The sequence below is a fragment of the Rhea pennata genome, chromosome 12, assembly GCF_028389875.1.
Source record: "Rhea pennata isolate bPtePen1 chromosome 12, bPtePen1.pri, whole genome shotgun sequence".
Taxonomy (NCBI): domain Eukaryota; kingdom Metazoa; phylum Chordata; class Aves; order Rheiformes; family Rheidae; genus Rhea; species Rhea pennata.
The window spans coordinates 11538441-11564036 of record NC_084674.1 but is presented as its reverse complement, the minus strand read 5'-3'; the positions used below and the strand labels follow the sequence as shown (position 1 = coordinate 11564036).

The 25596-nt window shown below is 45.8% G+C and overlaps 1 protein-coding gene across 5 annotated transcripts in view; it reads right to left on the bottom strand.

Annotated features, from left to right (window-relative positions):
• GRIP2 (glutamate receptor interacting protein 2) overlaps positions 1-25596 on the bottom strand; it is an 88696-nt gene that overhangs the window by 47692 nt on the left and 15408 nt on the right. For all 5 annotated transcript variants that reach the window (XR_009959649.1, XM_062585195.1, XM_062585197.1 and 2 more), the window contains exons 2-7: positions 15026-15106; positions 10872-11007; positions 9973-10118; positions 7331-7417; positions 6975-7050; positions 6344-6489 (exon numbers count right to left, since the gene is read on the bottom strand). Coding sequence is in view for 4 of the 5 variants with exons in the window: in XM_062585195.1 (XP_062441179.1) it covers positions 6344-6489; positions 6975-7050; positions 7331-7417; positions 9973-10118; positions 10872-11007; positions 15026-15106 (672 nt within the window). In the remaining variant the exon portion in view is untranslated. The remainder of the gene's footprint in view (positions 1-6343; positions 6490-6974; positions 7051-7330; positions 7418-9972; positions 10119-10871; positions 11008-15025; positions 15107-25596) is intronic.

The window sequence follows — 25596 nt, the reverse complement described above, 5'->3', positions numbered from 1 at the left end:
GAGACTATGAAACTCCCACGAAATTGCACCTGTTAGCAAAAGCTTGCATCATACCTATTCATCTGCTCTGAGACAGAGGGAGGAATCAAAATCTGGGTCTTGGATTGATCAGACAGAAATTCCCTCCATCTCCATTACACACATTTGCTTCCAGATTAGATAAAGCCATTATAAAGAGACTGGCTTCGCAGTGTATTACGAACCCCATCAAGGCACAGGCAGTTCGACCCTCTCCCACCAGAGCGCTTCACAGAAACCCAGCCACCAGCACCAAAAGAAAGGCCCGCACAACCCGCTCTGAGAGCACAATGCCTCCTCCACCCTTCGTTATTCCGAGAAGGCTATTCTCTTCCTAAGCTATGCTCCACTAAAAATATTGATGCTATTTGGCTCCAAAACTTGACACGTGGCTCATTCTTGCTCTCTGATAAATGGGAGCGTTGGTGCAGATCTCAGAGGTTAAGCTGCAGCGTAGTTTTTCCTGGGATTCCTTTAAGATGCTGATTTTCTGGAGAAAGAAATATCCCTGGCACAGAGATCAGCCAAGGGGCATCTGTCTCTGGCTCTGCTCACTATGCCCTTTTCTCGAGGGAGAAAGGAGGAAGAATGGGCTATATTAAAGCTTATGAAAGACTCGCTCCAAATAAAACAACATTTATTCTCTGTTGAAAAGGGTCACTGGTGAGACTTGCAGGCCCTGGCAAAAAGCACAGTCCCAGCTTAATCAAGAGACAGACAAAGCACCCAGATAAAGCCCACACAAGGTGCACTTAAGCCTTCACTAGCAGAGGAAGCACCAAGAGACTGAGGCATCTCTTCCAACAGCAAACACCAGCTATATGACACTGATTTAGCAGCCTGTTTGCAAAATCCAAAGAGAGTCACATGTGTATAGTCTTCCAGCCAAAGGGAAGCAGATAAAAAAAAAAAATGTGGAAAGGGCTTGCTGCAGTGGTAGACCTAGGTGTTTCTTGGCAAGAAAAATAACTGCTACTTTTGGTTTTACCCCGTGTCCCTCTCACCTCCCTTCCCAGTGGCAACAACTATATAAAGCACTAATGCCTCCTGACTGCTTGGATCAGAGCAGCAATCAAGGTTAACCCCAACTCCCTCGAGGTGGTTTGCATCTTCTAAATGAGTCTTGCAGCCCAGAGGCCGGGAGTCTGGCTAGTTCATCCACTCGCTCTTGTTCACATGAGGCATACTGCAGCAGTGCAAACTCCTGTGCTTTACCAAGTGTTTCCCAGAGGTTGGTCTCCGCATGATGGTAATGGATGGGGCTCTGGACACCTGCTCCCCTGTCAGGAGCCAGTCAGCAAGACAGCAGGAAATTAAAGTCCTTCCTCCACGGGCTTTCCTCCTGCCACTCAAAGCAAGGGCCTCCCTGCTGTCCCTTCAACTCTGATCTCCTGTTGCATAGATGAGGATTGCTCCAAATCCATTTTATAAAGGCATTTGTTGGAGAATACCAGCCAAGCCTCTATTAATTATTCAGGTTTGGGTCAAATCAAAGGTCAGGAGTCCACAGTTTAGCAATATTTGGGAGGCATGATTAGCACGAGGCAATTACACCCAAGCTAATTTAAAAAGAAACATTGAAGGGGCCTGGCAGGCCACACAAAAATCTTACTTTAGGGAGACAATTCGCATGGCCGCTTTGGCACCTTGGAGGTGTTTCTGTGCCATCAGACACATCAGCAACCTCATCTAGCCCAGAAAGGAAGCAGTGGCAGGGAAAGGCATCCACATCCTCCTACACTTCAGAGCAAATCTCATCTCACTTAAAGCAAGATCCTTTCTCACAAGTCAAGAGAGTTTAACCAGTTGTTTTGGAGGCTGAGCATTCAGGGGAGATATTCATGGCTCAGCATCTACTGAGGGCCAAAATCACTCTACTGCAAAACAAGCATCGCAGAGGCCAGTGCAGTCAGTTTACGTGGCACAACCGCTTTCTTCATTTCTATAGGGTTTTGTTACCAAAGAACAGAAAAACTACGTATGCTTACGCTGCCTTGCACAGCTGTGCTGATTTTTGCATAAGGGTTTGAAGGCATTTTATAAGCAATGAAGAACTGTGCTTCCCAAAGGAGGAAGGTACCATTTTACAGATTGGGAAACTGAGGCACAGCTGTCACATAAGTTGTCCAAAAACCACACGGTTGTTCAGTGGTTAGCCTGAAAGGTCCAGAAAAGGAACCCAATCCCATTCCCCTTCACTGGACAAAAGATGTTACATCTCTTGACATTGCTGGGAAAATTCTATCTTCATCCGTCTGCCCAGTTAACCTCCACCTCCAAATCCTGCCTCTACTTTTCCCTCTGAACCCGAACTTACTCCATCTCAAAATGTTCAGGTAGAAATTCAGCAGCGAACAGGTTACTCACTACACATCTAATCAACCCTAATCTTCACTAAAACAGAAAGCAGAAAATCTATCAAAACTTGCTCAAGTACAGTGAATCCCGTCCTCCTGTCTAGCTGGCTGACCCTGGGCAGGATGCAAAGGGCTGTGAAAGTCCACTCACACCCATATGCCTTAAGTCTACTCACCCACAGATGGATACTGGGGAACCAGAGTCTTCTCCATCCTGGCACCAAGTAGTAACAGTACAGAGCTAGCACATTGCCCCATCAGTCAAATGCTGAGGGTTGGCAGGTGTTTTATTTAAGATCTTTCTCTTGCCAGCTTAGTTTAGAGGAGAAACAGTTGTTCTTCCCTTGCACTAGGTTTCCTTGAGCCCCATCCACCCTCACTAACCTCCCCAAGGAAGGATGCTCTGGCAACCATGCTAGAAAGTGCTACAAGTCCCATACACTAGAGAAAAAAAAAAAAAAAAAAGAAAAAGAAAAATGAGAAAACCAAATTAAGCCTCACACCTCGAAAGAACCAGACTGGGGAGCTTCAACGACATGGCACGGTGGCTCCGGGCTCCTCCGGTGTCGCTGGCACACGGAGCCTTCTGATTTCAGGGCTCTACCCTGCTGGTTTGCTGCTTGCTGCTGGCCACCAGCTCCCTCAGCAAGAGGGCCTCACAGACCCTTGTCTCCGGCCTCATGTCAGCGGGCTGGAGGCAGCTCGGGGAAGGAGGAGGAGGAGGAGGAGGAGGAGGACACAGCCAATCTCTCTGCTCATTCATCATCCCCAGCAGAGAGCTTCCCCCAGGCACAAGGCAGCCCCGAAGGCTCACAGCCCAGCGCTGCATGTCACGGCGCACACGGCTTATTTACGGAGTAACCATTCAAATGCCACCGGTTTGCGGCCGGTCGGTTTATTTGCTGCGTTGGAGCGGTATTTTTTTCCTGCTTTAAAAGGCCCACAAGACGGAGCGTCGCACCTCTGTTTATCGTGAAGTTTACCTGGTGTCAGGGAAGGGCAGCGACTTTCCAAACACCTGCAGGATACGCATTCCCAAGGTGCCTTCTTTTTAAATGGAAATGGGAGATTAATGTAACACCGTAGTTGGCCTTGAGAAATCCCACCCAATTCAGTCTGGAGCACAAGGTGGCCTTGTCCTACGCCAGTGGCTGAGGCTGCCGCATCTCCAGCTCGGCCTCAGCACGCAGTTTTGGCTGGGAAAGCACGCTGCCAGCCACAGCTGCCACGATCCAGCTGGCCCTCTTGCCACGGCGAGCTGCGGAAAAGCCACGTTCCCTCCCCGCTGCAGCAGATCTGTCCGTGCTCCGCATCTTCCTTCGCGACCAACGGGCACCGCTGCACGTCAGTGGCTATTCCCAGCGATTCCCAGTGGCTATTCCCCGGGAAAGGGAGGGCTGCAGCCCCACGCGTGTGTTTCTGGAGTGCTCCAGTGGTTGCGCAGGTGTCATACCCGCATCCAAACCCGGCTCACGCAGCACCGTGCCCCGTCAGAGGAAGGACACCGTTGGGCGCCACGTGTGCCCGGAGGTGCTGTGCACGCTCCCCTCCGCACCCGAGGCCGCTGAAAGAGCTGTTATATTTCTCCCCAAAACCGAGAGCGAGCTCAGGAACAGGCTGCACTAGGTGGAAGCACCAGCGGGTCCACGGTGTTAGGCAAAAAGCTCCACGGACCCAGGCTCTCTGCACACGAAGAGCTCGCTTCAACCTGCTTTCCCGCAGCAAGCAGCCGTCTGCTCCCTGGAGAGCACAGAGCAAGGTTTTTGCAGTGCTCCCTTCGGGCTAATAACGTACCCTGTGGCTTCCAGTATCCGCTTTTCCCTTCCCTTATCATCTTCCTCCAGTTAGCAAAGTGATTTGGGGGTGATACGCTCATGTCCTATTGCAGTTATCAGCTGTTGCCTGGCAAATCTGTCTGCAGAGATTGATTTAAGCTACATGTTCTCCATCTCCTTGCTTTTAAAAAGAAGTATTCTTAGGCACCTAAAAAAAGTGAAAGCAAGGCAAGTATATCTCTAGATGGGGCTGGGGAGAAGCAGCCTCTGTGAAGGAATTATTTGAGGAAAGAGTTGTTTTTGTATCTTCTTTGCAGGCACCTGGCTGTGGTCACTGTACAGTGACACAGGATGGAGAATCACTGCAGAAAACCTGATACCGCTGTGTGTCCACTCAACCCTACCATTTTTAGGTGGGTGACTTACTCAAGAAGAAATATCACGATACCTTCATGGCTATTTTTGCTCCAAGTCTGGTTTTAAAACAATCAGCCTTCTGCAGAATAGGCACCAGGGAGCTGTACAAACAAAACCCCAAAAGCCCATTTCCTGCACACTATTAACTGTTTGCCTCTGTTCAGGCTTGAGAGCTCTGCAAAATTCCTTCCTAGCCCTGCCGGCCCCGCTCCCAGGACAGAGGGCTGCCAGCAGAGAAAGCTGCTGAGAAAAAGAACAGACATCCCTCATTGACCTTTGTAGAGGTATTGCAATCAGAATCATATAAAAGGGTAGAAAATAGGGTTTGAGTAGTTTCTGTTTTCTGTAATTTTCATAATTGAGAGTTTCCTCTTTTTCTTGTATACCATCCAATTTCTAAACTCATCTTGTAACAGGGCAGAAACCAGCTAGCATGCAGGTAATTGGAGAGGTCTCAACTGCTCCTTTCAGGTCTCCCAGTGGAGCATGTGTCTGTGTCACAGGCTGCTGCCCAGGTCTGCAGCTTCCTCCAGAGGGGAGAGAGCAAACTATGTTGATGCTTGTGCAATCTGTGCTGAAAGGAAGCAAAATAGTTCTGTGGAAAGAGGCTAAAAAGGGAGTAGAAAGTCCTCAGAGCTTGTGCAAGGAGCTCCCTTACTTTAGAGCAATCTTCTCATATCTTGCATGGAGTGAGTTCTACAGTTCTCAGCTCCTCTTTTCAGGGAGTGAGGAGGGGGCAGTCATTAGACTCTCTCAGCTGCAGATCCTTTTGATTTCTCTCCATACTGGCAAACCAGAAAACACCCTGATCTCATTAATTTCTATTCCTCACCACATCCTAGGCTCAGATATGCCAGACTAGTTTATGAGATTTGCAGAAGAGACTCCAAAATAATCCAGCTTGTGGCTCCAGTGGGGGCAGAAACCCCTCTGGAAACATATATGCAACATCCAAACCTAATGCACAGCTCAATGAGCTTCCAAGAGCCAACACAGCTTTGGACTCTGTGGTAACCTTAAACTCATTAACTACGCTCCCTGCAGTAACAGCTGTGTGTCACAAAGACAGCTCAAAATGACTTTACAGTAGCTAATAATAAATCTTTTCTCAAAGCCTGAAACTGAAAAATCAAACCAAAAAAAAAAAAAAAAAGAAAAGAAAAGAAAAGAAACCCCAAAATACCCAACCCCCAAACCAACCCACCCTTCCAAATCCTCCAATTTACCATCTACTGTGTAGCACATTTCTTTTAAATACCCATCCTCTGCCCTCCAGTAAGTTCTGTCTTCTTTGGGGTCAATCAGATGAACACTCCTCATTTATTTCAGAAGCAGATCTGAACTAAAACTTCTAACAAAGGGAATCGCTCTAGAATTAAACAGGGTCAAAATTCAGAACCCAAACTACAGCCACATCAAGCCCATATCTGCTTGCAAGTCTCTCCCTTGCACAGATTTAATATCAGTATTTGCAGTGCTGGCAGCATGCCTGCGTTCTAGGCGCCTTTAACTCTGACTTCTCCTATGTCCCCTCTTTGCTTACACTAGAAATTCCCTTCTAGCCTTCCTAAAATCAGTTGTCATTTGCCTCGAGAAACATTATCAAATGCAGACATTTCAAATGGTTTTAACCAAGCCTTTGAACTCTCCATCCATGCTGGCAGCACATTGCTCAGCAATTCTTCCATTGAAACCAAGTATCCCAGTTGCTGCCTCTGCTCACGCATACTTTCCAGGCAGTCAATGAAAATGTTACCCCAACCACCTTGGCCTTACCCATGATGGTCACATCGTACTCAATCTGGAAAAGGGCCTCCTGGCTGCACTGACGCAGGATGTTGAGGGCATCGGCATGAGTCACGCTATGCAGAGGAATCCCATCAATGCTCAGCAGTCTGTCCCCCATTTTCAAGGACCCTTCCCTGGAGGAAGCCACAGGCAAAAACTCACTTAAAAAAGTGTACACATATAAGCCAATTACCTTGATCCGGCAGGAACTAAACACTCCTCAGAACAATAATTTGGGGTATTTAGAGTGTCAGGCCTATCACATTAAGTTAGCAGCATGCAAACAGACAGACCACCTCCTGCTTTTTAATATAGCACAAGCTCTTCATGTTCTCCAAGTTAATTAAGCAGCTGTCTTTGGAAGAGATCTTTCTGGGTGCTCCAGTAACACCCATGCACAGGCCAGCACGTAAGCATGGCACACGTCCTCCACTCGCACCAAGGGCCCCAAGCTTCACAGCTGTGTTGTTCCAGACAGTGCCTGCACTCAAAGCCTTGGGGGCATATGTAAGGGAGACACCAGCAAGAAGGACAAGAGCGCACATCCAAAAGTGTGATGGGGGCTGCTGTCCTGTTTCATTAAAGTCCACTGCTCTGGGAGGTGAAATGTGAGAGTTACCTGTCTGCTGGGCCACCTGGCCTCACGTAGGTGAGAACCAGCGGTCGGGACTTGTGCCAGTCTTCGTGGGCTCCCCCTGCAACGAAAGCGGGAACGCTGTAAGTAACTGTAGATTTGAAGTTGGAAGGAGAGTGCTGAGAAGCTAGAGATATTTATCACATAACGGCTGACACAGCCCAAAAGCAAAATGAGTGCCTTGGACTAGGCAGCCAGCGGTCCTTGAAGGCTGTGCAGCACGCTTGCCAAGCATGCTCTTGCTCTTCATCAGAGGTTTATGACATTTGCCCACTTCCTTTTCTCTTCCTGCTCCCCGAATCACCCCTGCCAATACATTTCTCACCAGGGAAGCCACTAACCTCGCAGCACAAAGCCAAAGCTGTTGCCTTCCTTGTACAGGGACACTTCGATGGTCTTGGGAATAATGCCAGCACTGCTCTCTGGCACTAAGGGGAAGAGAGAGAGAGAGAGAGAGAGAGAGAGAGAGAGAGAGAGAGAGAGATGCAGTTACCCCATGCTGCCTTACCCTGTTGAACCAGACCAAAACTCAGCTGAACAGCATTGAAATGAAAGTGCAGACCCCACACCAGGGCTCTCCACCCCACTGGGAGGCACAAAGGCCCCTACCCAGGTGTCTGAACCTTTCTTAGAGCAAACCATCATCTTCAGGCATGGTTTCATCCACAGAGCTTTGTGCATCTCCCCTCATATTTGTCTTGGTTGATACTCTGACATTTAAGTACAACCCCTTCATTTATCAACTGGCTTTAAAGGGTTCAGCATTATCCAAAAGCCAGCAGCTTCTGCCACAAATGGAAACTTATTAAAAAAAAAAAAAAAAAAAAAAAAAAAAAAAAAAAAAAGCCTCACCAGCAGCCATGTAAGGAATCAAGTCACTGCCTGACCTTAAAGAAAATGAAAATCCCAAATCCTCCGTGCAAAAGGTTGAGGGTTTTTTCCCTTCCCTCCCACATTCTGACTTTAGAAAAGATTAAGTGAATGCTTTAAATTGATCTTGGGGGCGATGCAGTAATTTTATGTTAAATACACAGCACTATTTAATGTACAAAAGTAAAGAGAAAAAAGGAAGAAAATCACTTCTATCTCTTGCTGCCCTCTGCTATTTAATGATTTATCAAAGCACTACTGCGAATATAGGACAATTTCCCAGCCTCCTCTGTCCAGACCTGCCTGTGGTATTTCAGCAACCCCTGAACCAGTGTCCTTGGAAAAGCCACCCTGCTTCTGGTGCTGGGCCCTGCCAGCCAGTGTGGACATGGCCTAGAAATGCTTCAGAGTGACACATGTGGAGGACAGGCAGGGTCTAAGCTAATGGGTGATACCCATCTACCAAGAAAAGGGTATAAAGCATCCACAGATGGGTTAGGAGACCGCCCAATTTCTGTCCTAAGCAGCCAAGCATGATGTTCTGCCACAGCCTTTCACAAGAGCTGCGGGAAGCAGGGAAACGTAAGCTAGTGTTAACACAGTGCTTGGCTTATCGATGCAAGAGATGATAGGCTACTGTGGCCTGAAATCTAGACTTGCACTTGTGAGGTCTCTTCCCAAGCAACCCATTACATAGCAGGGAGAAAAATTCAACCCCACAAGTACAAGCTATTGAATTGCACTATATTTCTGCTTTTTGCCCAGGGAGGGAAAGAAGGGTGCACATAACAGCAGCAGACCCTCACCGCAGTCAACAGCGCATGAGGTACCAACATTTCACTGGAGCAAGGCAGTAATTGCCAGTTCTCTCTGTTCACTTTTTGCGGCGCCTCTTCTTTTGGATTAGTCATAAAGAGCATCAACAATCTCATCCGAGCAAAATCATTGTTTCGGTAGTGCTCTTACTGCTCATTCAGAAGTGGAGGTATTTTGCTTCGCTGCTATTGATTGAGTCATGCGGTATTGGCTCCGCTCCTTAGCTCGTAAGTACAGCTTATCCAATTTCTAATAGTAAGGCTCACAGCTAAGGAAAAAGGTTAAGAGTTGTCATCTTTAGTGAGCATGAGAACACGGAAAACTTGAACTGGGCCGGGGAGTTGTTTTAACCAGGGTTGTGTGCAAAAGCTAGCTAACATCTACTGCAGGAGAGAAAGGGATGATGAAGAAAGGTTCAACTATTTTTTTTTTATTATTATTATTATTGGGGTTTTATATGGCCATTTATTGTATTTCAGTACTTTTTATAGAAAGGCAGCAGCAATAGCAAAGCCTAGGAAGTGTAAGGTCTTATCTGTGATAAAAGGTTTAGATCTCATTAGCTTTGTCTTTCTTCTTTTTTATTTTATTTCTTCTACTCAATTATTCTCTGAATTTCTAAGACACTGAAGTAGCAGTAATAGCATAGATCATTTCTGCAATGGAAAGACTGATAAACTGTTTCACGGAATGTATTTGTTTTAATCAGAACAAACAAATCCATGCAAATGCACAGTCTCCCACGTTAGAGGACAGCCCCAGTTTATCAGATCTGAGTTGGGCAGCCTCTGCCAGGGACCCCTTAGCTAGAAAGCAGATTGCTTCAACTTTCCTTCTGAAAACACACAGCATTTTAAAGCATCTTGAGAAATAATGGCACTTGATGCAGTTCAGAGAAGAGGATCTGGCACTATATGCTAAAGACTGAAAACCTCCTGTAGCCATGCTCCAGAAGAAAAGGGGGGAAAAAAAGGATAAAGGAAAACAAGCTGAATCAGGAGGCAGATTGGTCTGTGCTACCAAGCCGCTGTGAGGCAAGACAAATCTAATCAGCCGTCTCCCGTCGGTGTGCATGAACAGGCACCCACTGTGCTGGAAAACACAGCACTCCACTCTGCTCCGACGGTGCGCAGCTCCACAACATGCACCACGGCTTTGCGAGCAGATGAAGACAGAACGTAAAAACGCCCCAGGAAGCAGCCTTGGCCACGATGGCTAGAGCACGCATGGACCCATCTGTATCCCAGGACAAAAAGCAGCCAAGAACAGCGAACAGAATTATCTTAGAGGCACCCACCGGCTGGCGGAAGTTCATACTCTACTTCTAGTACTACCCTTTCGCCCACATTTTTCAGCAGGCTGATGATCTCGTCATGCCGCAGCTTGGTTAGGTTAATGCCATTCACCGACTTGATGTAATCCCCAACATTCAGCTGGTCACTTCTGCAAAGAAAAAAAGAAAAGCAGTGGTAATAGAAAGTCTCTGCTGCATTCAGCCTGGACATGCATGGAGAACCTTTTGTGACTGCAAGGTTTTCTGAACAAGCCATCAAAGATGCCAAAGATGACCTTAGTTGTCTAACTACATGCGTCCATTATTTGAGAAAGAAATGCAAAAATCAAAGCCATCTATCTTCTCTAGTGGCAATTTTTCAGATCTGTATATAAAGCAACAATCAGTGTACATGTTTCACAGCCTCTCATTTTGTTGCTCAGTTCTCATTCTTGCAGAGCAATCAGTCAATGAGAAACACACTTAAGAGCTGTCGGGAAAAAAAAAAAAACTCAACAAGAAAAACAAAAATCTTTCATCTGTTTTCTGCAATGTTGTCCAATCATTCCTTTCCTTTCTCTGCTTCCTGAAGCCTTTCTTCTCCCATTCCTTTACTGATCCAATAATGTTACTTACACACTTGCTATTCAGAAAAGATACAGTATTAGGCCACTTAGTTTATATCCTAAAACAAAGTTGCAGGATGTGATTGCACAGACCATAAGAAATAGCTCAAAGTAGAAGAGGGTCTACTTACTGAAACAACAACTTTGCCTTTTGAGGCACTAAAAAAAAAAAAAAAAAAAAAAAAAAAAAAAAAAAATCTGATGCCAACTATTTTAAGTATAATCATATTCATTCAGTAACTGGAACATGCAACTGTTAGTTTCCAGTGCTCTCTGGGTCCCATTTCCATTTCTCACCTTGCTGCTAGTCCTCCTGGCCTCAGGTTGGAGACTCTGGGCTTTCCATCTTTGTCTGTGCCACCCGAAATAGTTAATCCGAGGGTGCTTCCTTCCTTCTTAATCAGCTCTACGATGGTGACCCCTCTGAACTCCTCTGAAATATCAGGAGTAAAGGTAAACATCTCAGCAGCAGGCACGTTCCTTTCAATCCCAAGGACACCCTACCTCTACACGTGGTGGGAGAGCAGATCTGGGATGATTTATATAATCAACAAGAAGAAACAGTTTCAGTTTCTTTAAACTGATAAGACAAACATAGAGGACTTATTATGAAAGGGAAGCTTAGAGGAGTAAGAGGAAAGAGAGAATTTTTAAAAGTTTAGGGAAGTGAAAGCAAGGAGGAAATTCTCTTTTCTGAATGTTCTTTTTTTTCATTTTTAAGTCAGCCTGAGTTCTCGGAGGAACTCATCCCGACAACTGTTTTTTCTGCAATTGCTGCTGACAGTAGCATTGTGACAGCTAAGTGACAGCTCTTCTGCTGGCTGACATCCTGGAGACACCCGAGCTGCAGCCCAAACAGCTAATACTGTACCACTGCCTGCCCTGTGCCAGGGCCAAGGGCCCCAACCACGTCTGTTTAAGTCAGCCCCCGCTCCAAGACGCTGGCACACTTAGACCAACAAGCAATGGTTTTACTGGGTTGTGAAAGTGAAGCAGATCCTGATGGACCACAGAAGTGGGGAGAAAGCATTTCATGCAGATCTGATGGGCAAGAGCAACCAGGGCAAGGGAGAGGAGTGAGGACTTGTGAGAGGATAAAAACTTGCTGTTTCCCAGGTGATAGAGACAGAGTCAGTGGAGGGATTCAAAACCAGGGTGATGTGAGTAGGGCAGTGGTCCAGGGAGATTACCTCAGTAACTATGTTTTATATGGACCAGGATGGGTGTTAGGAAGGCTGGATAACAGGCAGTCATATTTACCAGGTAGGAGGATGCTGTGGACCTGGAGAAGCTGCCTGGACAGACAGAACAAGGTGGATCTTAAAATACCATGATTAAAAAAAATACATTGAGCCTTCAGCGCAGTTGGGACGTAAGGAATGTAATGTGGGGAGCGTGGGATCCTGAGCTGGCAGGATCACAGTCATGTCAGAGGAGGGGGAAGCATGAGCTTCATTCATTCACTGCGGCTTCCCCATCCACGTGCACCTGGTCTAAGACAAATTTGTTCCACGTTGCCCACCTCATCTACTCCTGGAACTGAAGATATTAGTCACTTGTAAAACAACCAGTACACACGCAATGCAGGCCATAATACATACGGTAGGGTCTGTTTTATGGGACATATTCCTCTTCCGTTTGCTGCAGGGAGATACTCTATCTTCCCTTCAGTTCAAGAAGACATTTGTATTTATTCATCCTCTATGAATCAAAACATATCTGATGCCAGTTCTGATCCAATCCATCTCTGTGCTTTACAAAGGCAGTGTAAAGCACTAAATTATCTCAACTTTTGGATTTGACATAGAGGAAGGGCACAGGCCGGAGGTCCAGCACTGGCCCAAGGAAAGACCAAGAGCGCCACTGACTTGGCAAACGCAGCTCCATGTTAATCCACATGACGGCATCTGCACTCTTTGCTCGGAGGACTAGCCCTGGGACAAATCAGATGACTTTCATGCCTTGCCAGAGCCTCCTTGAAGAAGCTTTTGCAGAATTTGCCTACAACATGATTCATTTACACACACTGTCCTTGAGTACTTAAGTCCCCTTGCAATCTTACAGGAGCAAAACAGCCTCCCTCATGCAGGGCACCTTTCACTGAGACCACACATGAGAAAGTGGCAATGGGCATTGGCAGCATATGGCAAACAATACTCTTGAGACTGTGGACTGAAATGCACCCTACGAAAGGCCAAGAAGGAGATCATTTGCACAGCCAACCCTACCACGCTTTAATGAGATACTCTACTTGAAGAGGGAACATTTGAAACCTTTCACACACTGTGAATTTCCAGAGCAATGAAGTAAGCGCTCTGAAATAACATATTGACACAGCAGCTCTGTACCGGTGTAGGGCTGTCCCCTCAGTCTCTTTCACCAGGAGAAAACACGGTGTCCTTTGGCACTATGGTGCCTCATCTGTCTGCAAGGCCCTGCTAGCGCTTTGCTCCTTGTGCAATGCCGTTGTGCCACCAGAAATTGCACCTCACTTACAGTCCCACCATGCACTACCTGTTTTGTAAAGCACAACCCCAAGAATAATTTCTGCACTTGACGAATGCAAGCAGGGAACTTCTCTGCAATCTAGCACCGGTTTGGAAGACATTCAGGCACTGCTGTGCCCCCATTTAACAAGGCAATGGCAGCTCATTGTAAAACGTCAGGTCCATAATGCTCCTGCTCTTTAAACTCCAATGGTTTTGATCCCTCGCCAACTACAGCGACTTAGTTTTCAATTCCCCAACCCAAGATCTCAGGGGCTGCCAGAAACTTTGCAGAGGCTCCCTGCCGTGCTGGATGGATAGCCATCCGGCACTACTCTGCAAATTTCCTCTCAACTACAGACATGACTGATCAACACAGATGGTGCCGCAAGGGGAGACTATTAGCTCTTCAATAGGGTTTAATTCTGATCCTTGATAAGTGTTTAAAATGAGGAGCCCCAGAGTGCAATTATCCATCTTGTGGGTTCAAGGAGAAATCACCACTCTGAAAAAAAGGCAAGTCTCCAAGATCAGTCCATCAAGGGTTGTTGACCAACGCCGCTATAAATCTGCTGCTGCTATCACAGACACACACAAACAGGTAAGAGTGCTGTTAAGCAGGGTCTGCTCCTTCAAGATACTGTCTTTAAGTGCAAATAACAGAAGCTTAAGACAGCTCTCACAGGGAAGCATCCAGCCCATGGCCACACTAAGGGCAGTACAGGGTTGCCATCTTGCACTGATGGTGACCAAGAGGACAGCCTGTTTTGCCTGGCACAGACAGGGGCTGGTTCTTCCAGCTTTTGTAGTTTTGTCTTCATACCTCTCTGCTCATGATGCTCCTTCCAAGGAATTGGGGGAAGACTTTGGGACAGGAACCACAGGTAGGAAGCACCCCTGTCAATAGAGGAGCACAGATCCCCTCCATTCCTCTCTTTGGGAACCTAAATCTAACCCCTGCTCATGACCTAGAGCCACCTCAAGCCCTCTTGACTCTTGCCAGCCTCATTTTCTCCTTGGCCCCCCAGGATCTGCTCTGTCACCAGTACCAAGCTGCTCTTTGTTGTTCAAAGCACCCTGGGGCAGGGGGAGCAGACCTGAATTTTGCCCTCCCTATGGGATGCTTTAAGTCAGGACTGATGGATAGACTTGCTCTTGCAAGAGAGGAGTCATTCCCTCTCCACAAGGGTCCCGGGATGGTGACAACACGTTGCAGCAGCCCCCATCACACAGGATAATCCTGGAGCTTGCTGAACCTTTTATCCTTCCTGGAGACCCTGTAGCAGACCTGGACGAAGAGCCACATCTTACTTGCGCCATCGTGATGATGAAGCGATGGCAAAAGGCCTCACTGGCCTCTCTGGCACACAAAACCAAATGGGCAACTGTGTCATTAATGGTCAGAAGTCAAATCCAAACCCCAGTCCTCACTAGGAAGCAGAGGAATTGTCCAGAGTAGCCCATCCAAATCCGCTGACAGGCCGCAGAGAGACAAGACCTAGCATCAACATTTCTGTTACCTCTTCGGGCCTCCAAGAGCTCTTCCGCATGGAAAGGATTATATCACACAGCAGTGTGATGCCACTGACTAAATATCACAGCACACTTAGTCCCACGTGCAGGGAAATGTGAAGCTAGCCAGCCACTGTCTCCCTCCCTTCCCACTCCACGAGTCTAGATGTGCCAGTGCTTCTTCCCTCTCTCTTTGCTGTGATTTTCCTCCCTTGCAGGTATAATCTCAGGGCAGGAACTAGGTCTTCCCTGGTTCATTTTAACTGCTCCAAACCAGACTGCGGTTGCACCCATAACACATTGCTCACGCTGACGCTGGTTATTACCACCTGCTGCTGCCCTCCATGCAAAAGCCCTGCTCACGGATACACTGAAACAGGGGTTGCCGGGCAAGGCCCAAGGGATTCCCAGAGGTGTGGTAGCATGGGAGTGAGATAAGACCTTCTCCTTTACCTGGAATGCTTTGCCTTCTGGAGACCAGAGTCGCATCCATCCCACCAGAGTCCTTGCTCCCCTTCGAGTAGGGGCCATCATCTGGGAGCAGAGCAGACACAGAAGCTAACGTTAGTGCCAAAAGCAATAAAACAGCAACAAAACTGAAGTATTTCAAAAAGGGTGTCCATGATGTAACCACAGGTGGGACCACAACCCCTGTCATGGATTGTAGGTGAGAAAAAACATTTCCAGCTCTTTGCACTGCCCTGTGTGGGCTCACCTGCTTTTTAGAGGCAGCGAAAGAAACAAGAAACCGGCGGCACAACAGCATTATCTGATTTATTTCTCTTGGAGCTAATCCATCCAGAGAGAACAAAATTCCCTTACTCCTGTAATTATGGGGAACAGCTGAGGACAGAGAAGGCTGTGGCTTTAGTCTCACAAGTTTTAAGCTTGTCATTATGCTTGTGAAGAAACTTATGGTCTTTGGAAATGGAGTAATACATCAGGACACTAACAGGGCACTAAATCACTGCACTTGAATTAAATTGCCTATTCTTACAGATCCTATTATTTCAAAGTCGCCTTTTCCTGCTGCTGTTCCAGCCTTTGTACGGTACAGGCAGCACCTTCTCTTTAGGGACTTAAAGAAAAAAAAGACAGAAAAAAGAAAAAATGATATCAGTATCAGCACTGTCCAATGTAATTTCAAATTTAAATGTAAAATATTCAAATACTTTTGCATTCTCCTATTGGAAGATTCCTACATTGCAGAGAGTTCACTTCCAGAGAAGTGAGCATGCTGCTACAGATAGCACTGCCACCCATTTAAAATGCCTGTTCTCTGTGGCATTTCATGAAAACCCGAGCATCATTGATCAATAATTTCCAGTAAACATGTAGTATCAAACAACTCCTATTTTCAATAGCTGCATTCCAGCATTGCCCTTCCCAACTCTTCAGGAGCTGTGAAGGTGTATAAGTGCTACGTGTTAGTTTAAATATTTGTTACTGGAAAACCCTCCACCTGTCCCTGTCCCCAGCCCCTTAGTAACTTAAATTTAAGTTATAGAGAAGTTTTTGTCTTCTTGCGTGCAGAGGAACAACTATTTGCTCAGCCTCATTCAGGACAATGAATTTGTTCCCAGAGCAATCAAAATTGATTTTCAGTTTGCTGGCAGCCCTCTTCCCCCAATAACAGGAAAACGATGGTATTAACCAGATCGCACGATGCATTTAGCCACCAGGAGTTGCATTTCACTCAAGGGCTTAAGCATTTTTTTTAAGTCAGATAAAAATAAGTATCCACCTAATACAGTTTTTAAAAAGGCACAATGTATTTTTTTGATTTAGCTTTAATTCTTGTTTCCCCAGCTGAAGTGATTTTCACAAGCTGACAGAAGTCAGTGAAATGTTTTAGTTGATCCAAGTCTGAGCTTTTAAGTATAAAAAAAATCTCAGCTGAAAAATAAACATCCTTGTGTTTTTTAGCCTGGGATTTTCAGCCCACAAGGCCTAAGGAAGACACCTACTCCCTGGACTCTTCTCCTCTGTCAGGCTGAGGGCTTTTCCATCACCATGAAACTGAAGATTTCTAACAAAACACGAACTGGCACTTGCAAGGGGACTGCCATCAAGCTAAGCCAAATCATTGCTGCCAAAGCACATCGACACAGACAGCCGGGCAGCCAGGATCTCTGCGAAAGGAAGGGGAAGCACAGGTAGGATAACGCAACGCTGTCCCCCCGGGGGGACCCAGCAGCATCCCTCGCTGCTGAGTCACAGCAAGCACCAAGTCGAGCCATTGATTTCAGATAGGTGCTGGTACCGCCTGGCCTCTACTCAAGAGCAGAAGGCTTAAAAATTAAATTTGCATTTTTAATGGAAACAATCCCTTGGGTGTCGTGGAGACCAGGGACAGGTTAATCTGGGCTTAATGTCTCTGGACAGAACTTCACTTCACTCGGGACAGTTTTGCTCCAACATCCAATTTTTTAAAAGCAAAAGAAAGACACTTGCTCTCTCTTCTTCAGTAAACGTTTGAGACTGATAAATATTTAGAGATTTTGCTCTCTGCCAGCCCTGGCCACATTCATCTTAATTTCTCTCTCTGGCAGGTTATTCCTAATGCTGTGTCCTCCTCCCTCCCTGCCACCCTGCGCCTTGCAGGACTGCAGAGCCACAAAACAGGGGTAGCCAAGAGGAGCCTAAGGACAGTGATGTTTCCTGGTGGAGCTACCTGTTAGCTCAGGACAACACTCAGCCGTTCGTACCCCACCGAGGCGAGGCGGCTGCTTTATACGTCAGGGTATTTTTGCCTGCTCTGACCCAAGAAAATGCACTGGAGACGAAATCGCTCTGCCGTGAATGAGAACCCGGGACACCACGGAAGATGATTCGAAGCCAGCTCGCTGATCTGTTGGCAAAGTAAGAGAGGCAACCATCTGCTTGGCACGAACACGCCGCCCCGCGCCAGACATCTACCGGAGCCCTCCCGGGCTGAATCTCCCCCTCGCAGCCCCCGTCAACATTGCTACGAAACCTCGTTTCGGTAGGTTAGTCGCCCTCTCCGGAGGGCTCCAACAGCTCTTGGCAAATGCGCCTCAGCTACCGTTACAGCAAGCCAGCAGGGTGCCCTCCCGTTAACAACAGCTTCCACCAACAGCCGAGCAGCCAGGAACAACCACCCAAGCTACAGCCGCCGCCTGCGACGAGCCTAAAGCAACGTCCCGGGCTGCATCGCTGCCGGCCCCCTCAGCCGGCAAATAATTAGCGCCCTTCCTCCCAAACGCAGCTGATTACGCTAAAGGTGTTTGGCTTTTTTTGCTCGTTATCTAGCTAAAGTGTCTGAACAGGGGAGGAAGCTTCCTCGCGCCGCCCACCGAAGGGCGAATTGGCATCTGCTTGCAGGAGCATCCCCACCACGCGGCTCCTTGCTCACTCGCAGCCGCCTCCGGGCTCTGCCGCTCAGGCTGCTCTTGCTGGAGTCGCCTTTTTCGTGGTGGCGTTTTTTCTTTGGAAGATCTCTTCCCCCTCCCCTTTCTTTAAAGAAAAATAATAATAATAAAATAAAGGAATGTTAGCTTTTTGGGCTCTCTCTTAGTGATTTCTCCTGCCTAGCCGAGCAGCTGGGCAGAGGAATCGCTCGCCTGATCGCTCCGTCAGCCCAAATAGTAGCGCCAACCCAAGCACTGAAAATTCATGAACCTCTCTGCTCTCTAAAATTGGGAAAATAACTTCTACTTTTTAAGCCCAGGTATTAGGTTTAACTCAGCTGGTTAGAGCGTGGTGCTGCTAATGCCAAGGTCGCGGGTTCAATCCCCATACAGGCTATGCTGAGGGTTGGACTAGATGATCTCCAGAGGTCCCTTCCAACCTTACCATGCTACAGTTCTATGTCCTTTTTGCAGGCACTCAGTGCTGGAGCCATTAAAGGTATATTTTCCAAGCTTTTTCCCCCTCACACCAAGCAGGCCAAAAATCTTCAAAAGAAAAGCAGCAGAAAGCAGTGATTTTCAGGCAGTTGTGTTAATTCAGGCTCCAGGTCTTTAAGAAAAGCTCCCCGAGAACATAAGACCCTCAACAAAACTGAAGGCGCAACACTTTCCATATGTTAACCCCAGGGGAATCTGTGACAGTATAGAAAAGCTCCTGCAAATTCTTTGATAATTTTTTTGCTATATCAGGGTCTTACTAACACAGGGAGAGAAGAGCTCCCAAGTCTCTGCTCTACAGAGGTAGCCCTAGGCTTTCTTTTCTGCAGCCGCAGCATTTTTACAGTAGCATCATGCATCTCGTGCAGTAACAAAAACGAGGACGCAGTCCCACCTCATCCCCTCAAAACCAAACTTGACCAATGAAGAAAAAGGAGCAGGAGCAACTGCTGCAAAAACCGTTTCGCCAGGCAGCAAGAGCCCGTTACGGAAACACCACGGCTGGCAAAAACATGGGCCAGATCAAAGCAAGCCTGCTCCCCACTCAGCCTCGTTAGGAAACCGTCTGTTTTTGGAAGCGCCCGGTCGCGCACAAGACAAAGCAGGGAGCTGGAAAAAAAAATAATAATAAAAAAGAGGGGGCAGCCGAGCCAAGCCGTTTCATTGCCTGCTCTTGCTCCGCTCAGGGCACCGAGTTACAGAGCCAGAGCTCTGCCACTTGCTTCACAAACACCGTCCGTCACCCTCGCTCCAGCAACGGCCACGTGGCAACAAAAATTTGTCGACGCCTGCTCTGGCACCAGCAGGACCACTGCTCCCTGATTCTTCAGTGTTTGCTGTTTCGGGGGTGGGGGGAAGAATTCATGCCATCGCCTGCTTTTGGACAGAAGCTGACCCAATCTGAGTTTTTTTTTTTTTTTTTCTTTTAAGGTTAAGAATTGGGATATTTATAGAAAAGAAAACAAGCTGCTCCATATGCAGCAGGACTTGATTTCCCACAGCTGTCTCTGACGTGGATTCTCTTAGGTCTAATAGTAAGGTTGAACTTATCTCCCCACCTTTGTCTGCTGAGAAAAAGAAAAAAACATCATGGACATGTTGCATTTAGGCTAGCAAATAAGATTAGGGGAAGAAGACATTTCAAAGGAGGGTGATTTGGGGATGGACAACATTAGGACACTCAAACCAGCACAACCCCCTGGTGTCACGTTGTGCCAGGGACAGAATTGCTCGCAGCCTCTCCACAGAGAGCATTTCTCCCTTCTTCAGATAGCAAAGCAGGAGAATGAGGAGGAGCAGAAATGCAAGACGATAAACTAAATAAAAAGAAGGACAAGGGCTCTAATCATTCCTAAACATCTTCACACATAATCTTGCAGACATTCAAGGTACCTAAGGCCTTGAATCCGATCACTTTGCTAGCAGAGCTGTTGCAGGCAGTACATTTTGCACTGCTCCAGCTAGCCTAGATTTCAATCACTTCCAAAACTTCCTTCAATAATATGCCCCTAGTCCAAACGAATCTATGATTGTTGCGCTGGAAAGAATTAAGGGAGGCATCAAGGAAGTGAAAAGCTTATTTTAAGAGGGAAACAAAATCAGATGCTTTGGCTTTGTATTAACACCTAACTTGGGGGGAAGGTTTGGAAGAAAGGAGAAGATTCAAGAAATAGTTTTTAATAAGAGTAAAAATCCAAATGAAACCATTCTCTTCTTGAACAAATACCATTTTTACCCAGAAATTGTTTCCCCCTGCTGCAAAAGTTTAAATAAAGCTCTTCCTAAAGACATGCGGCAATAATCCATCAAAATATCTCAAATTGTTGCTAGCCAGCTGATTCACAGGGGCCAACTACACATATTTAACTCACATCCTATCTAACAGAAAGGACACAGCTTCCCCCTAAATTAGAGATCTCCAGGCTTACAGAATGGTTTAACCTACTTGTTGCCCCAGCCAGTCAACCTTGCAGCCTGTCCGAGACGCCCCATCAGCTCTTGTCTTTCCCTGTTGGGAGCAAATGGGGAAGCCCTTGGTCAAATGCTAGCTCCATAGCAATGAGTAATAAAGCTGATTTCAGTAATGCCAGGATTTCACTCAAATTCCCAATGGGAAGTGTGTGCAGGCATCAGGGTCTTCTGAAATCACTGAGGTCTCAAGCCAACCTCTGTCAAAAGAAGGAAAAGCTCCCTTGAAAGGAGCACTGATTTAGGAGTTCATTATCCCTGCCAGGGGAGGGAAGGTTTTTTTTTTTCATTTAGAAGAGTTACAAGTCTATGTTATTAACAGAGTTCACCTCTTAATGAAAATTAGCATTTGGCTAAATAAGATTCTGTGACAATTAGCCTTGCTGTCTGCAAGTTGTTCAAATTCCCAGATCGGTTTAAGACGGTTCCCGCAGAGAAAGTGGATTAATCCTGTGGGAAGATCAAGAGGTAAAATCTCCCATTTGTTTAATGGAAAAAAGACAGTTGGAGACAGTTATATCGCCATAGGGTAATTGCTTTCCTTGTTTAGAGAAACGAATACTAACACAGCGTTAAGACCCAAAAGCTGTTCATGCTAACACAAGCTGGTATTTTTTGCTAGACTAAAAGCATGAGGTTTGTAGCAGGAACTCAAATGACTAAAACTAAGCATGATTTGATCCATTTCAAAGAGAGTTATTTCTTTAAGCCAGAAGAAGCATTAATCTGTAGTTAGATAAAGAGCAGTCAGGGTGCACGAGACTGGGTCATGTAGCTAGTGATAACTCAAACTGCAGCCTCCTCGGAGGCAGTCTCCAAGGCCAAGGATTTTAAAAACAACCGAGTGCCTTAAGATGCAGGCACGCACTTGAAAAACGGACTACAGTCATCCGTCTGATTCTTTAGGCTCCTAAATACCTTCAAAAAAGATCTGTCTCTAACAGGTTTCGGAGGATTTGCAGGTTGTCATACTACTAGGAAGGGAAAAAAGACGCAAAAGATATCTTGCATGAGTTGCTGATCTACTTGCTTGCAGCCTCCAAGAGTTCCTCCTGTGCCTCTGCGCCACGTCAGTGCGCACAGGAGCCTCCGCTTCCGCAGCCAAAGACTCCCAGCCTCCTCAAGCCTTCCTCGTGAGCCGGAGTCAAATCCAAAGCTCCTAACCCCTTGGAAATGTGTACACGAGTTCATTAAGCCCAACACAGATGTTCAGTTCTTTTCCTGTCACCAGAAATACGCTGCTCTGGCATATTAGATAACAGTAAAGTTAAAAAAATAAACAAAATCCAAACAAATGGATGAAAAAAATCTGCCTGTAATCTCCCACCTGTTTTTCTTAGAACACTGCAAAAGTTGAAATAAGGTTCATGAGTCTGTCCTACGTAAAACCAGCCCCAGCATACAGCAACAAATATGCTGATTCTTATGCAAAAGAGCACATGCTCCTGTGGATTGCTCAAAAAGAAAAAAAATTTTTTGCTTTGAAATTCTGCAGCACAATTTCATTTTTACAGCACTATTTTGCTCACTGTAAAGAAAAAGAAAAAGAAAAAGAAAAAGAAAAAGAAAAAGAAAAAGAAAAAGAAAAAGAAAAAGAAAAAGAAAAAGAAAAAGAAAAAGAAAAAGAAAAAGAAAAAGAAAAAGAAAAAGAAAAAGAAAAAGAAAAAGAAAAAGAAAAAGAAAAAGAAAATCCACAACATTTTCTTCTGTTTTATCCTCTAAGAGGTTCGTTGGGGCATTTCGAAGTCGGCTGAGTCAACAAACTGGTGCCTGCCCCAGACCTCATCTCCAACTCCACCAGTCCTGTGGAGACACTTCCAAAGCCACAATAGGCACCAAGCAGTGAGATGCTCCCATGGGAGCTGCTCAGACCTAAGCAGGGCTTCGAAACTCTTCTCCCCCTCCGCTGCACCAGGAAGATTTTGAAATAAGTTTTGCCCTTATCAGTGTGTTCAGTCAGAAATAGACCAAGTTATTTTGGGAACAGCCCCCCTTGTCCCCTCAGCTTCATAAATACATGTACCAACAAATTAATGGTACACATGATGGAGGCCACCTGTTGCTAAGAAAAATGCAATATTCTTCCTTTCGCTGGCAATAAACCCTCGTACAACAGACTAATGAGTTACAAGGATGACAGATGAGGGCTTGAGGGAATGCTTTCTCTTTGATTTCTCTTACCACAAATTTTCTAAAAGCATAGCCAAAGAGGAAGTCTGGACTGTAAAACCATGGAACAGCTGAGGTTGTCAGGACCTCTGGAGATCATGTGGTCCATCCTCCCCTGCTCAAGCAGGATCACCTAGAGCAGACTGTCCAGCACCATGCCTAGTCAGGTTTTGTACATCTCAAAGAATGTAGATTCCATAGTCTTTCTGGGAAACCTGTTCCAATGTTCAACCACCCTCACCATAAGAAAAGATTTTTCTTATGTTAAATAAGTTTTCTAATATTTCGATATAACTGCACTTGCTGGAACGAGGTCCTTGCCTCTAATAAAGAAACTGAACTTTATCCCCAGCAGCATTTTTCAGCAGACATAAAAACTAAGAGTACCAACAACCTACAGAGATGCTAAGACAACCCTAATCCTGCTCCTTTCAAAAAATGTGCAAAGCAGGTCAAAGAAAGTCTTCAACATGATGATGAAACTTGAAGCAGGGCCTCTTCACATGTCCTTGAAACAAACCACAGAGCAACATCATCCTCCCCACTCCAAGGAGCACCCATAGGGGCTGTCTGCCACCTGGGCAAGCCATACCCCTTCCCACTCTGCGCCTAGCCTTGGTGCCCTTACTCTTCTCCATGTGGCTAACTACAGCTCCTCTGTTGCATCTCCAGCCCAGCTGCCTTCTGTTCCCCTCTGAAGGTCCATTTCTTCTAAGGACAATTACAATTCCTAGATACATCTGGTACAAGAAAGGTCCCAAGAGCATTTCCAAAGCACTAACAATACCTGTGGCAGCCACACTGAGACGATGCTGTGCTCCCTTCCCCAGGGATGGGGACATGCACCACCACCAACAGTTTCCTCAGGCATGAAACAGATTTTTACAGCATCTCCTCCATTTGTGCAGTATTTTACCATCCAAACCAGAGAGAAGTTGTCCAGACTTTGAGGTTATTCCAGGAGGATGTTGTACTTCCCAATTCCCCATACACACAGCACACATTTCATCTCCCCTGACCCCCCCACTCCTTCCCTTCTTTTCTTATAAAGCCTTTATTCAGCGCTCTACCAACCCTTCTAAGTCACATATAATTTCATAACCACCTGCTGCTTTATTCACAGGAAATGGATCTATAAAAGATACAATAGTCTATTGTTCAACAGAAAACACCATGCTTTGTTCCTCTATTTTTTTTCTTTTTAATAAGAAACCAAAATTACTTTTAAAGGAACAATTTGTTTCAAGCAACCATTTTCAACCAAAAATGATGTAGATAATTATTTGCATAGCAGTAGCCTTTATGAGACCCAGATATGAGCCAGAACACACCAGTGTTATCAAGCAGGCTGGCTTCCAAGGGGATACCAGAGTACAGCCCTCTGCTAGCCCTCAGCATACATATAAAACATTTGAGGAAGAAGGCTCCTGCTTCCCACAGCAGAGCAGGAAGAGAGTCAGCATTTATTGAACCCGCATAAGATCTATATTTTTGTGCAAAACCCATTTAAGCTGGCTCTGCAGAGAAGCCAGGCTTTGGAAAGGCTTCATATCAACTCTAACAGGATATTAAGCACTTCCTAAAGACTGATCCAAATCTGATCTGATAAGAACGAATGTTGGACCAGACTTGAAATGCCAAGATCTGGTATTCCTCATGTTTTCTTTCAATATAGAGCATTCTAATAAAAATAAAAAACAAAACAAAAAACACAAAAAGAAAAGAAATTCAAAACATGATTTAAGAATCTGCAGTGAACCTGCCGTTACAGTTGCATCTTCTATATGGCAGACACTGCTGCCATGCGCTGTCTGTCATCTGTTACTGCTGCGGAAGCCAGCCACAGAGTAACCTGATTTATTTAATCAGTGTATCTGATGGGATGTGCAACACAAGACCTGGAAGCAGTTGTTCATTCCCACGCAAGCTGCACCAAGAGACAGAGGAAAAAGTACTTTTAAAAGTACTTAAATTAGTGCTCTCAGCAAAGCAGAAAAGTCTGCCATGCAAACAGCTCCCTACTAGCCACAGCACCCACTTCCCTTTCTTTTCTGTAGTAGGGATAGGAATAAGGAATATTGGATGCAAAAGCTGTAGGAGATGAGGCTTCATTTACTCTTCTGCTCACAGAGGAGCTTATGTTGCTCTTTCAAAGTGGCCTGGAGTTTCTTTTCTTTTTCTAATTTAGAAATATCAGAGACAACTCTTTCCTCATTCTGGTGAGGATGTGCGTTGTGTGTCAAGTCAGGTTTATTAAGAGCTCCTTGAAGGAGGGCACAGGCTGGGTCTGTAGTACAGACAGCATTTCCCAAATGAAAAGTAGACATCTTTCCTTTCAAACATCCCTTCCAAAGCACCTTCTTAAAAGTCCAAAGACCAAAAAATCCCTTTTGCACTGGGACCTTTTTCAAGCCCCTCTCAGCAAGATCTGAATTTCCAGTGTTAAAAGAGAAAAATAAGAGGAAAGGGGACAGAGGCTCCCTTCTCACAGTCCTTCCCACCACTTTCAGACAGCTCCGTTGGTTTACACTTATGAGGAACTCAATGGCAGAGGAAGCGACGCAGACTCTCACTCCCTTGCAGGTCACATTCGCCTGTGTGCGCACACACACACGTTATACACAGTAATTTTGTGCATGAGGGACAAGAACAGTGCAGAAATCAATTCATTGAGATTATTATTTCTCACTGGTTCTACTGCTTGAAATGATGTTATTAAAGTTACATTTTCCAGTCAATCTGGCAATTTCTCTTATTAAGCAGCGTAGGCTGTATGGGGGAGAATCCAGCAATAAGCTAGGAAGATGAAATATTGCTGATATACTGATAGTGTTATCTGAAGAAACTACCTTTCAAAAGTAAAAAATAATGAGAAATAAGGTACTTTTTCAGACTGATCTTCTGTGAAAGTTATTCAAGCGAGCAATTGTAATATGGTGAAAAATGACCAGTAAAGTCTAAAGCCATTTGCAAGGAAGAACGCCTCTGTAGCTACAGCTGCGTCTATTCATCTGTGCA